This window comes from Helianthus annuus, chromosome 11, assembly GCF_002127325.2.
Source record: "Helianthus annuus cultivar XRQ/B chromosome 11, HanXRQr2.0-SUNRISE, whole genome shotgun sequence".
In the NCBI taxonomy this organism is placed as follows: Eukaryota; Viridiplantae; Streptophyta; class Magnoliopsida; order Asterales; family Asteraceae; genus Helianthus; species Helianthus annuus.
Window position 1 is genome coordinate 47,918,736 of NC_035443.2, and position 15,213 is coordinate 47,933,948.

Genomic DNA, 15,213 nt, shown 5'->3' on the forward strand with positions numbered 1-15,213 from the left:
TAGTGGTAGTGAGGGGTCGAACCACGAAGAGTATGTGGTTTGTGTATGGATTTGATTGAATTATGAAGGTTGTCACTATTATGAAGCTTGCTAAGGTATATTTGTATTTTTGTTTAATTGGAAGATGTGAATTAGGATTACTAGAGTGATTTAATGGATTAACTACTAGTGATTAGCTAACTGCAAGAATTGAAAATGATTGATTGAACAATAATAAGAAAATAAGGTTCACACCCGGTTTCAACTAATGCAAGACTTAGGGTTACTATGTATTTTAATTAGCTTTACTTGAAATAGTTCATTAACGGGTCGCAATCACAAAGCTTAGGTGTCAATCGCTATCAACATCGTAAACAACGGACCATGATACACTTCGTTACTTTGGACTAGCAAATCCTACCAAAAGACAAGGCATAAATACGTGTATTCATTTCACAAAGTCAAATTTAATCATTCGCTCGACAGTTTGCAAATTCAATACCAACTTAGGACAATTGTCTAAGATTCAAATGCAATTCAAGTTGTCACAAAACAATTAACAAAACATAATAAACCCTAAACCTTACAAAAGTCTACACCGGGGTGAAACCTCCAAGAAATTAGCCGCGCATGATCAAAGAAACTTGATCACCGGATGTTGAAAGCTTGAATTGGATCATCGTGAAGCTTGAAGATGAATGGATGGATGAAGGTTAGGGTTTTGGATGAGTGATGATGGTGAATGGATGATTGAATTGATGGATTGGTGAATTGATGGAGCTAGGGTTTAGAATCAAGAAGATAATGGTGATTTTCTTGACTCCGGGATGATGGAAGGATGGTAGGTGGAATGGTAGGTGAAAGATAGTGAATAATGGCTCCCAGATGAAGTTCTAACTTCAAAATAGAGTGTAACTCCTGTTTCTTGGTCAAAATTGATGTTATAACTCGTCCCCAACTCAAGAATCAAGTTTTTCGCAAAGCAAGAAAGTAAGGGCCGTCCCCGACGGCCATTTAGGGCGTCCCCGACGGCCCCTGGAAGTCCCAGTTTCGCCCGACAGATTAATTAGCTATTTACGGAGGTTTCTGGCCGACGGAACAATCCAGAGGGCGTCGCCGACAGCCCTATTGGGCGTCGCCGACGCTGGCTAGTTTTGCCAGTTTCGTCCGAAACTGTTTTCTTCATAACTTCTTCGTTATAACTCCGTTTAACTCACCGTTTTCGCACACATACTCGTATTTCAGCCCTCTATCATGCCATCTTACAATATATTCATTTTAAATCCATTAAAATTCCACAAAACACATCCAGTCTTCTTGATTAACCCGGTTTTGTTCATTTCACATCCCCGGTTGATCCTATTCGCGTCCCGGTGCTCCGTTTAGCTCCCGATTAGCTCCTTAAACTCTTTTAGACCTGTGAAACACAAATCCCATTAAAAGTAGGCTATTCAAAATTAAAAGCTACATAAAAACATCAACTTAAGCACAAACGATCACCGGTTTTCGACCACGTATCACATCCCCACACTTGTCGTTTGCTTGCCCTCAAGCAAATCTGTTTTTCACTTTCACGTGGGTCGAACGAGAAATACACTCCCCATTCTCGAGACTAAGGTTAAGGTCAATTGTCATGCTCAAGTTCCAACTTTTTGCAATTTACAAAATATCTAACGGTAAAGTGAATAATCACATATAAAATGGTTATCCAAGATTAACCCGCCCTTGAAACCAATAAATCATACACATCCCTCACAATGTTCTCTCCACTCGGTTTATAAATTGGCTAATTTTCATGATGTATTAGCAGTTTCAAAAAGTAATCAGTCAAAACCGATTAGAACACATACCCTCATAGGCTTGCGACTCAATCATTCTCCACCACTGAACACGAATACTAAGCACAAGTCATAAGGTCTTTGTAAGGGTTGTAACGGGGCTAGGCTAAGGGTAGGAAATAGAATATTTAAAGTGGCTAAGGTGATGAAAATTCGATTTTTATTACAAAGCAACTATTCTAAACACGACTAACTACCAACATTAAACTAGAAGGCAACAATTTTCGCCTTTTATTCAATCAACTAGAAACACATATTTTTGTTCTTTTCTCAATTATTTTTTATTCTTTTTCGCAACATTTTCTGATTTTTCTCTTTTTTATATAAGCAAACGAACAATTCACAACTATACAAACTTAACTCCTATAATCGAATTTCCATCACACGGGTTTAAAAGAAAAGGTTTAAGGTTATGGGCTAAATGGGTTGTCAAACGAAAGGATTAGGCTCAAAGTTGGCTACTAAGGGATAATTTTTTTTTTTGTGTAGGGATGGATAAATGGTGTAAAAGGAAAGGTTTACCTAATGCCTTAATCATTCTCGTGCTTGTATTCGGTCTATGGTTTCAAACGTATCAAAAGTCGCAAGTTCTACAATACGTGACTAATGGTCCACTCAAACAAAGAAACATAAATATATAATCCTATGATGTAAAAGTGGCTCAAAACCTCACATATATAAAGGGTATAGTATGTGACATGCATGATGTCCTAGTTTCTTAGGCGGATTATTCCCAAATAACCACCCGCTAAATACCCGTCATGCTATTAATTCGAACTTGACCATGACAAAAGACCAAATGGGTTGTGTCATCCCTTGTTGACTTAGTTACTTGTGCTTTTAAGATCGCTTTTGAACCAAGACATTTTTGAAATTTTTTTTAAAATTTTCCCCCATCCCCACACTTGAGGTAAACATTGTCCTCAATGTGTAGTATTTAAATGAACGGGTCAAAATTGAAAAACTTTTACTACTCCCCCATCCCCACACTTGAGGTAAACATTGTCCTCAATGTGTAAGAACTAGAGTTTTAAAACGCACAAGGGATGTGACACGGCTAATTCCCAAAAATTTCACCCCGAAAACTAAAATATAATTACAATCCACTTATTACTAATCTAAGAATCAAGGTAAAAGGAAACGCATGCACCTGATTTTTATCGCTAGATGCTCATGTCTTCTTCTTCTCTTCACAAAAACGGTCGTCCCTCGAACATGATGTACCTACAAATCTTAACCCTTGTGTAGAAGCATGCTTCTCACAACCATTGATATTTGTTAGCTACTTAGTTCTACCATTTTTATGAAAGTGTTACCAAGTCATGCGTTAATTTACATTGATTTATGTGGAAAATTAATTTACAACAAAAACAATCCTAACTCACTTTCGTAGGAATCACGGTTGCATTTAGCTTATGCAACAAGCCCTTTTAAACCCCCCAATAGCTTGGGAAGACGAGTAGGTCTCGTGAGGGTTATATAGGGAACACACCCACAACGTTCATTTAACTACTAAAACAAAATAACAAAATTATACAACAACAATACTAACTAAACTACGGATAACAACTAAAACGAAATGCGAAATGAAATATACAACAACAATTGACTTACCACCTCATGGTGGTCGAATGGCATGCTTGCCGCCTACAAACTCCTCGAAATCACCCACCGGTGATTCATACCATTTGTTGCCAAACGGTCCAAACTTCCTCACCTCCTCTTCCTTCTTCTTTTCTAGAGGTGACTTTTTTGCCTTCTTTTTCTTAACCGTTTTCTTCCTTGTTTCTCCAAACCTACCAACAATAGCACACACCTTTTTGTTTGGATTCATGTCCTTTTTAGGACACTTATCCTCACCGAGCGGGTTAGTGAAATTTGGAAAAACATTTAAATTTAATTCCCGGTCCCCAAACTTCATGCTTACCGTTCCCGTTGCACAATTTATTATCGCATTAGCAGTTGCCAAGAACGGTCTACCCAAGATAACTACCGGTTGGGTGTCCTCAACACACCCAACATAGTCTACTACCAAAAAGTCAACTGGGTAGTAGCAATCATCCACCTTAACAATCACATCCTCCACCATCCCCCGTGGATGTGTGGGAGTCTGATCAGCCAATACCACGGGAGTATCAAATTTTTTCAATGGACCAAAATCGTATTGGTCATACAAACTCCCGGGTAAAATGCTCACACAAGCTCCAAGATCGAGGAGCGCCCTCTCGATTTTAAATGTTCCAATTTGAATTGGAATAAGAGGATCTCCTGGATCTTGAGCTTTTTGGGGGAGCGCACTTGATAAAACGGCACTAACATGAGAAATCAAATCAACCGATTCGGGTAATTTGTTGTGCCGTTTTTCAATGCTCAACTCTTTCAAACATTCCACATGAGCCGGAACTTTTTTAATGTCATCAAACAACGGCAAATTAATTTTTACTTGTTTAAAAATTTCCCACCTCTCATCCTTTGGTGGGCACCGTTCTTCAAGATTTGATGCGTTAATTGAGTTGATTTGATTTAAACAATTTTCACAAAAAGAATTTTTATTCATGTTTTCAATTTTAATTTGTGAAATCGTTTCTTGTTCATTTTTACTTTCCGACTCATCACTTGTATTTTCCACTATACCATCAACACATTGTGGTGGTGGAATGTTTTCAACACTACTACAAACCTCATCATTTGAAAGAAGAGTTACCGCGCTGATGTGCACATTCCTCACATTGCCCGTGCTTGAACTTTGATGCTTTGGGTTCATCGTAGTGTCACTTGGAAGCTTTCCAATGTTTCCTCTCATTTGAGCCACTACCTCCGTGAGTTGGCCCACTTGCTTTGCCAATGCTTCATGTGATTTATCCCGAATCTCATTCTCTTTCTTGGACTCTTGCATCATTGAAAGCATTGAATCCATTTTTGCATTCAAATCACCACCACCTCCTTGATTATTCGTTGACCCATGACCATCTTGGTTGTAACCTCTTTGGCGAGTTTGGTGTGAATACCCACCTTGATTTCCCGATTGGAAATTCGGGTTCATTTGGTTGGAGGAATTACCATACCTAAAGTTAGGATGGTTCCTCAACCCGGGGTGATAAGTGTTGGAGTTCATGTCATATTGCCTTCGGTCCCCATACACTTGATTCACCTCCACAGTGGCTTGACAATTCTCGAACCGGTGACCGATGTCTTCGCATTCTTCACATACAGCGTATTGCACCGCATTCACTTCCCTCTTCTTCATGCGAGCCAACTCCCGCTCTAATGTTTCAATTCGATCCTTAGAACTCGCATCACGGTCGGGCCAAGACCTTGAGGTGGGGTGCTTTTTGGCCCGATCAGCCGACTCTTTCGCTTTTGACCTTTTACTCATCCTTTCAAGGAACTCCCAATCGTCATCCTCGTGATTGCTTAATAAGGTTCCATTACTAGTCGACTCAAGGTGGTTCCATGTCTCATCATCCAAACCCCTTACGAAACATTTGACCAACTCCCATTTTTCAATTTGATGATGTGGGCATTTCCGAATCAATTCCTTGTATCGGGTGAAGGCTTCATGTAGCAGTTCACTCGAAAGTTGGCGAAAGGACCGAATTTCATCTCTAGCATCGTCGGTCTTCGCCATTGAGTAGTATTCATCAAGAAAAACTTGTTGCATTTCATCCCATATGCGAATACTACCCGCCGGAAGTGTGAGAAACCATTGCTTCGCCTTGTCCTTCAAAGAAAATTGAAACAATCGAAGCTTGACCTCTTCCAAGGCGAAATCATGCCCTCGAATAGTACTACATATGGCCGAAAACTCCGCCAAATGAGTATACGGTTCATCATTGGACCTCCCGTTGAAGTGGGGGAGGATGTTGATGTAATGGGGCTTGCAATCAAACATTCTCCTCTCGCATACAATTGGTGAGTCATTGTCGGTGACCACCGGCCTAAAATGGTCATTTACTCCCCTTGGAGGTTGTTGACGCCGACGTGGGCCGTTAACTTCTTGATCAACCGGTCTTCGATTATCCCTTCGATCATCTCTTCGATTTCCACCTTGGTTACCTCCTCCCACGAAACGAGGAATCCGGTTATGATTCACATTATTGTTGTTATTGTAGTACCCATCATTCCGGTTCCTTTGATTGTTGTTTCGTGGGTTGCGATTGTTTCCATAACCATCGTTTCGAGCATTCCCATAACCATAGTTTTCATTTCCCACAAAATTGGCATTTTGATAACCAAACTCCTCATCATCAAACCCTCTTATATTGTAAGCATTGCCCCGATTCACATACCCCCAACCATCGTCTTCTCTCACATCGTAATTTCCCCCGTCGTCCGAGTATTCTGAGTGAATACTCACGTGTTCTGGCGATTGATAACCGAGAACGCTATACGGTTCGTCATCAGGGATTGCATTCCTCAAGTCATCAATGTTGAAGAATGGGTCTTCATTCGCGGGATTCTCGCGATCACGATTACCCCTACGATCGGAATTTACATTTCGTTCATTGATGTTGGTAGGTAAAGGGTTTTGTTGGTTAGAATTTGGATGTGGGGGTGTGCGTGTTCTTTGGTTGTTGTTATGGTCGCGGTTTTGGAATGGTGGTGTTGGTGGTCTCGAATTGTTACCACCGCCCGGTTGGTCTTGTGGAATATTTTGAACGGCTCGAAGGTTGCCCTGATACTGAAATTGGTATTGGTTGTTTGGGTGGTTTGAGTTTTGGGGATCCATTGAACTAGGTTCAACGGATAGTGTAAGTGGTGAATGGGTGGTCTGGTTGGAAACGAGTGTTGCTTCCAACCGGCTTACCAAATTCCTTCTTGCAACTCTTTCGATTTCCGGTTCGTAGACTAACGGTGAAATCCTCCCGGAGTTCCGCGTATGCATGCAGTACCTGTAACCTGCACAAGTAACACACCCCGCGTAACAAAGAAAAAGACAAAATACAAGAAAAGAACTATGCAATTTAAACAGTTAATCACGCAAATTCAAACAATATCTAAACACAAAGCGCACGCACTCCCCAGCAACGGCGCCAAAATTTGATCGGAGTGTCGTGCTCCGGTCAAAGATAATATTTATATACCCAAATTACCCTTAACAAATAGCTAGTTGTAGTGAGGGGTCGAACCACGAAGAGTATGTGGTTTGTGTATGGATTTGATTGAATTATGAAGGTTGTCACTATTATGAAGCTTGCCAAGGTATATTTTTCTACTTTTGTTTAATTGGAAGATGTGAATTAGAATTACTAGAATGATTTAATGGATTAACTACTAGTGATTTAATGAATTAGAATTATGAAGGTTGTCACTATTATGAAGCTTGCCAAGGGCCGTCCCCGACGGCCATTTAGGGCGTCCCCGACAGCCCCTGGAAGTCCCAGTTTCGCCCGACGGCTTAATTAGCTGTTTACGGAGGTTTCTGGCCGACGGAACAATCCAGAGGGCGTCGCCGACGGCCCTATTGGGCGTCGCCGACGCTGGCTAGTTTTGCCAGTTTCGTCCGAAACTGTTTTCTTCATAACTTCTTCGTTATAACTCCGTTTTACTCACCGTTTTTGCCCACGTACTCGTCTTGTAATTCAGCCCTCTATCATGCCATCTTACAATATATTCATTTTAAATCCATTAAAATTCCACAAAACACATCCAATCTTCTTGATTAACCCTGTTTTGTTCATTTCACATCCCCGGTTGATCCGATTCGCGTCCCGGTGCTCCGTTTAGCTCCCGATTAGCTCCTTAAACTCTTTTAGACCTGTGAAACACAAATCCCATTAAAAGTAGGCTATTCAAAATTAAAAGCTACGTAAAAACATCAACTTAAGCACAAACGATCACCGGTTTTCGACCACGTATCAGTACCTATCCTTAATAACTCGTTTGATTTACCATTATGAAATCCATCATTCAAGCAAACCAAACTACTTACATCTTCGCATTCTAAAATTACCAACAAATATCAATGACAACTAATTTACAATAATAATGAAGCGATAGCCACATACCTTTAAGCTTTCCCTTCAAACGAGTGCCCGCACCGGCTTGACTTCCCGATGCCTCAATCGCGTCGCCTAAAATGCACAAGCCATTTATCATTAGAACCCTTCGGCTCATAACTAAAGCTTGTTAATTTAGCCAAACACCACAATTAGTGTCTATCAACATTCTTTTAGGCGTTTTGTCAAGCATCTTATGTGCATATCTTTTTATTAACCATTTTCATTCAATTATACCTTGGTAAATCCAAGAATTTCAATCTATTCAACTTAATTACCCATTACAACCCATATTAACATGCTAATTCAACAACTCAAGGTTGTTACTCACATAGTTCATTCAATATATTGGGGCTTTTCATTCTAGATAGAAACCCACTTCATTCTATGGCACATAACTATACAAACACAACATTTATTAATCTATCCACATGATTTCAGTTAGGGTTTATGATCCTACACTCAAATCACACTTCCTTGAATCATAACATCATTCAATTATTCAAGAATTTCAGTAAATTATATTTTCACCCAAAATCAAACATCACCAAAACTGAAATTGTAACTTACCTAATGTTAGACAAGTGTGGGTGATCAAGATTCTTGATACATGCACCAATAAACACCTCAATTCGACCTTCAATTGACCAATTTAGATGAAAGTAGGGTTTGGGTGTTTTTCCTTGTCTCTGGTCGCCCCCCCCCCCCCACACGCACACACTGATGTGTGTTGGGTTTTTGATTGTTTTAATTTTTAATAAAATCAAGTTTGCCCATCTTTTCAAGATCAGCCCCTCAAGTTTGTTTTGTTTAACTAATGTAAATTTAACTAACACCTTTCATTTATACTTTAAGATAAGGTGTTTTTAACCTGTTAATTATTTTTGGGGTGTTACAAGTCCACCTTCCTTAAAGAGGGTTTCGTCCCCGAAACCACTTTACGTATAAGAATTCTAACGTATACATGTACCGAAAAGTGAAGGGTAGAGTCGTCTCATTTCCTCTTCAGACTCCCAAGTGGTGTCCGATCCTTTCCGGTGTTCCCATTTGACCTTTACTTGGTCAAATTCTTTGTTCCTTAAGTTCTTAACTTTACGGTCTAGGATTACGATAGGCCTTGCTATATAGTTGAGTTTATTATCAATCTCTATATCATTGAGGGGAACATAGGCCGTATCGTCCGCTAAACACTTCCGCAGATGCGAGACATGGAACGTGTTGTGTATCCCTCTTAGCTCCTCCAGTAATTCTAGTCGGTAAGCCACCTTACCCACTCGCTCCAAGATTTTAAAAGGCCCTATAAATCATGGACTCAACTTTCCTCGTTTTCTGAACCGGATAATCCCTTTCCACGGAGATACCTTAAGCATCACCCTATCACCAATTTGAAATTCGATTGGCCTTCGTCTCTTATCTGCATATGATTTTTGTCGATCCTAAGCAGCCTTCAAATGGGCCCGGATCTTATCAATTTTCTCGTTCGTAACCCGAAGCACATCTTTATGAGCAAGCTCTCGAGGGCCTACTTCTCCCCAGCATATCGGCGTCCTACATTTTCTCCTGTAAAGCATTTCATATGGGGCTCCACCAATGCTTGAATGGTAGCTGTTGTTATATGAAAATTCCACTAACGGCAGATACACATCCCAACTATCACCGAAATCTATTATACACGCTTGAAGCATATCTTCTAACGTCTGTATTGTTCGCTCACTTTGCCCGTAGGTTTGCAGGTGATATGCGGTACTAATCAATAGCTTGGTACCCATTTGTTATTGAAATTCGCGCCAGAAATTCGAAGTAAACCGGGTATCTCTATCAGACACGATAGTTACCGGCACTCCGTGGCGCGCTATGATCTCGTTCACGTATACTTCCGACATCTTCTCAGAGGTGTAGGTTTCCCGAATAGGGATAAAGTGAGCGCTCTTGGTTAGTCTATCTACAACTACCCAAATGGCGTCAAATCCCCGAGCCGTTCTTTTCAGTTTCGTCAGCAGGTCCATGGTAACATGTTCCTATTTCCAAATCGGAATATCTAGTGGTTGGAGTTTTCCATAAGGTTTTTGATGCTCCGCTTTGACTTGCAAACAAGTCATGCACTTCTCCACGTATTTAGCCACATCTCTTTTCATCCCTGGCCACCAATAATCTTCTTTCAAATCTCTATACATCTTGGTTGCTCCAGAATGGATTGAATAGCGAGACTTATGAGCCTCGTCAAGTAGAAGATCCTTAACACCACATGTGTTTGGGACCCAAATCCTACCATTCCGATATTTCATCCCATTACTCCCTTCCACAAGATCTTTTATCATCCCTTTTATACGTTCTTTCTTCCAGTTTTCTTCCCTTACTGCTTCGATCAGGGCTCCTCGAATTCGTTCAAGCAAGCCTGAGGTTACTACCAGCTGCGTAGACCGTACTCGAATTGGAGTGTATTCATCTTTTCGGCTAAGGGCATCCGCTACCACATTAGCCTTTCCGGGGTGAAAGTGGATCTCGCAGTCATAGTCCTTCACCACTTCTAACCAACGCCTCTGCCTCATATTTAACTCCTTCTGATCGAAGAAGTACTTCAAACTTTTATGGTCAGTGAAAATAGTACTTTTCACACCATACAAGTAATGTCTCCAGATTTTTAAGGCGAAGACTACGGTCGCCAACTCAAGATCATGAGTCGCGTACTTTGTTTCATGCGGCTTAAGTTTCCTAGAGGCATATGCGATCACCCTTCCCCTTTGCATTAGCACGCACCCAAGGCCTAGGTGTGATGCATCTGAATACACTACCATATCCTCCGTACCATCTGGTAAAGTCAACACCGGTGCACAGGCTAACTTTTCTTTTAATGTCTGAAATGCCTTTTCTTGATCGCTTCCCCAGACGAACTTCTCGTTCTTGCAGGTCAACTTGGTCAATGGCGCTGCAATCTTGGAGAAATCCTGAATGAATCTCCGATCGTAACCTGCCAACCCAAGAGACTTCTAATTTCGGATGGACTCTTTGGAGGGTTCCATTTTGACACCGCTTCCACCTTCGACGGATCCACCAATATTCCCTCGGCACTTATGACATGCCCTAAGAATTGCACCTCTCGTAACTAGAAGGCGCATTTTGAGAATTTAGCATATAATCTTTCCCGCCTTAATACCTCCAACACTTCTCGTAAATGGTTAACATGATCCGCCTCGTTTCTTGAATAAACGAGGATGTCGTCTATAAAGACAATCACCGATTTATCGAGCATCGGCTTGCAAACCCGATTCATGAGGTCCATGAAAGCCGCGGGCGCATTCGTTAATCCGAAAGGCATCACGAGGAATTCGAAATGTTCGTATCGTGTACGGAATGCTGTTTTTGGTACATCGTTTTCCTTTACCCTTAATTGGTGGTAACCCGATCTCAAATCGATTTTTGAAAACCAGCTAGCACCTTGTAATTGATCGAACAAGTCGTCGATCCTCGGGAGTGGGTATCGATTCTTTACCGTGAGTTTATTTAGCTCCCGGTAATCAATACACATCCGCATGCTCCCATCCTTCTTCTTTACAAATAGCACTGGCGCTCCCCAAGGAGATACGCTAGGCCGGATCAATCCCTTTTCGAGTAAATCTTGTAACTGGGACATTAATTCTTGCAGTTCCGACGGTGCCAGTCTATAAGGTGCCTTAGCAACTGGTTTAGCACCCAGAGTCAGTTCAATCCCGAACTCTATTTCACGCTCTGGCGGCATTCCAGGAAGATCCTCGGGAAAGACATCTTTGAATTCACGCACCACCGCTACGTCTTCAATCCTTGGTGTCTCTTTTTCCATATCGCGTACATATTACACCCGTGTAGTATAAACTTGTGAGCTTCTATCATAGAACACATCATGGGATTACAAGCCTTCTCCCCATAGATGATGACACGCTTCCCGCTTGGAGACGTTAAGTGTATCTCCTTACGTAAGCATATCACCTTAGCGTGGTATCGAGACAACCAGTCAATTCCGACTACCACTTGAAATTCACCCATAGACATGGGTATTAGATCAATGGAGTATTCCTCACCATCGATGTCCAGTTTGCATTCCCGACATATATCACAAACAATGAAACTTTTATTATTACCTACTTCTACTTCCATTGGCATAGGCAATTTAGTTAATGTAAACAAAGGGTTTTGAATAAATCTATGAGAAACAAAAGACTTATTCGCACCCGTATCAAACAAAACACGTGCAAGGACAGAATTTATAGTAAATATAACTGTAACCACATCTGGTTCCATCTTTGCTTCAGCAGCGGTGATTTGGAACGACCTTGCCTTAGCTTTTGGGGTTTCATTCTTGGAGTCAGCACTCTCTTTCTTTCCCGTTAGTTCCGGACATTCTGACTTTTTATGACCCGGCTGATAACATTTATAGCACACCGTCACTTTGTCTGGGCAGTTTAAAAGCCCATGCCCCGTCTTGCCACATGCAACGCAAGGTTTGTTCTTCAAGTAACATTCACCTTTATGAGCGCGTCCACATATTTTGCAACTCGGAGAACCTCCTTTTGCATTTCCTTTCTTCGAAGATTCAGCTACCTTTGACTTCTTTGTGGGACTCGGGTTTTCATCCAAGGCCCTTCTCTCACCTCTTTCAACTTGCCTTTTTAGTTCAATCTCGCGCTCCCGCGCTGCATTGATTATTTCGGTAAGGCTTTGGTAATGTGAGGGAGTCATAAACTCCCTATATTCAGCCCTCAGCATGGTATGATATTAATAGATTTTCTGTTCTTCGGTTTTGACCAACTCATCACAAAACTTGAGCTTATCCATAAACGTCCCCGTAATTTTATCAACGGTTTCACCCTTTTGCCTCAATTACATGAATTCTTCTTTTATCTTATTGATTACCGCCTTGGGGCTATGATGTTTGAGAAATGGTGTTTTAAAGTCCTCCCAAGTCATCACCCTCGTTGCTTCGACACCCCTTTCATTCCTGAGGTTGTCCCACCAATCCTTGGCTTCGCCTCTAAGTTGGCCAGTTCCATAAGCCACAAAATCGCTTTCATCACAATGCGTTCGTTCGAAAACACCCTCGATATCGCTTATCCACCTTTGACAAGCAATTGGATCCACCTCTCCATTGAAGATCGGGGGTTTACACGCCATAAACTTGTTGTAAGAACAACCTTTCTTTTCTTTAGCCTTGCCTCTATCATTGGTAAGGTCTTCTCTTAATTCACCCATCTTTTCCTCCATAGTCAAAAGTAAGGTGTTTTGCATCCTTTCCATAAATCTTGGTAGGCTTGCTTCAATTGCCCTTCCGACTTCCTCGACAATCTTCTCTTTCAACTCGTCGGTAGTGAGGGATAGAACACTGTCACTAGCACCTCCCGACATCTTCTTACTGAAATGTTAAAATAATTCGATAAATAATTTGTTCAATCACTCTCATGCCTTTACATGAGAATTCGTACTCGCTATTCAGCCAAGTATATAACTTTTCCTTAACAGTTTATACTAAGTGTACTTCCCGGGTTCGAGTATATTACTATACTCCTCCCATACACAATAAATCATTATTCCTTCTAATCTTTTAATTTAAAATTTGCTTTAAATAAATTCTTACCGGATGTTGATCAAGCCTTGAACCGAACACATTTGTCTTTAACCTTAGCTCTGATTACCAACTTGTAACACTCTACTTTTGATTTATGAGTTCTTACCGACAAGTTAGAATATTAAATATAACATTAAACCAAAACATTAATATTGACCTTAACTTAGTACTTATGAGATTAACAATTGTTCAAAACAACATTAGGATACATATGTATTCCATCATTTACATAATTCTTAACCATAACTATTAATAACAAAAGTCGCAGAACTAGATCTTGAATGTGTTCGGTTCAGGAGCATCGACTCGATCATCATCCGCATACTTGCAATACCTAAAAGCTGGAAATTTTGACAAATGTTAGTATTAGATTCTTTAGAAAATACGTATAATCGAAACTACGCTTAAAAACAGATTCGATTTGCTATGATATACAAAATTAACCAAAATGGCTGGGCTCCACCGTAACTTAACTTACGGTGGACACCATAAGTTACGGTAGCCACTGGACAACAACAGTCTGCCGTAAGACAGTGGAGAACTGCCGTAACAACTTTCCCTCTATCGTAAGTTACGGTAGCTACCATAACTTACGGTAGCTTCTGCATATCTTCCTGTTTTGCTGTTTTGACCCGTATGTTCCAGTTTTGCACATTTTTCAAACAACAAAGCACATCACGGAACATTATTTCGTAACAAAGTAACCCATCTCGGGTATTCTTTATGTTCAATACCCACGCTCCCATTACCGGTTTGCGTGTTTAATACTTTACTACCCATCACTCGGGCTTAAAGGTTACGGATGTGGTACTCCCGTTACCCGGTTTGTACTTATCCTTAATAACTCGTTTGATTTACCATTATGAAATCCATCATTCAAGCAAACCAAACTACTTACATCTTCGCATTCTAAAATTACCAACAAATATCAATGACAACTAATTTACAATAATAATGAAGCGATAGCCAGATACCTTAAAGCTTTCCCTTCAAACGAGTGTCCGCACCGGCTTGACTTCACGATGCCTCAATTGCGTCGCCTAAAATGCACAAGCCATTTATCATTAGAACCCTTCGGCTCATAACTAAAGCTTGTTAATTTAGCTAAACACCACAATTAGTGTCTATCAACATTCTTTTAGGCGTTTTGTCAAGCATCTTATGTGCATATCTTTTTATTAACCATTTTCATTCAATTATACCTTGGTGAATCCAATAATTTCAATCTTATTCAACTTAATTACCCATTACAACCCATATTAACATGCTAATTCAACAACTCAAGGTTATTACTCACATAGTTCATACAATATATTGGGGCTTTTCATTCTAGATAGAAACCCACTTCATTCTATGGCACATAACTATACAAACACAACATTTATTAATCTATCCACATGATTTCAATTAGGGTTTATGATCCTACACTCAAATCACACTTCCTTGAATCATAACATCATTCAATTATTCAAGAATTTCAGTAAATTATATTTTCACCCAAAATCAAACATCACCAAAACTGAAATTGTAACTTACCTAATGTTAGACAAGTGTGGGTGATCAAGATTCTTGATACATGCACCAATAAAAACCTCAATTCGACCTTCAATTGACCAATTTAGATGAAAGTAGGGTTTGGGTGTTTTTCCTTGTCTCTGGTCGCCCCCCACACGCACACACTGATGTGTGTTGGGTTTTTGATTGTTTTAATTTTTAATAAAATCAAGTTTGCCCATCTTTACAAGATCAGCCCCTCAAGTTTGTTTTGTTTAACTAATGTAAATTTAACTAACACCTTTCA

At 40.4% G+C, this 15,213-nt stretch overlaps 1 protein-coding gene across 1 annotated transcript; it reads right to left on the reverse strand.

The window, feature by feature from the left end:
* Positions 1–11,599: 11,599 nt before the first annotated feature.
* LOC110888232 lies at positions 11,600–12,556 on the reverse strand. Its single transcript, XM_022135767.1, has one exon. The coding sequence runs from the start codon at positions 12,554–12,556 to the stop codon at positions 11,600–11,602; it is 957 nt and encodes a 318-aa protein (XP_021991459.1).
* Between the last annotated feature and the right edge of the window lie 2,657 nt (positions 12,557–15,213).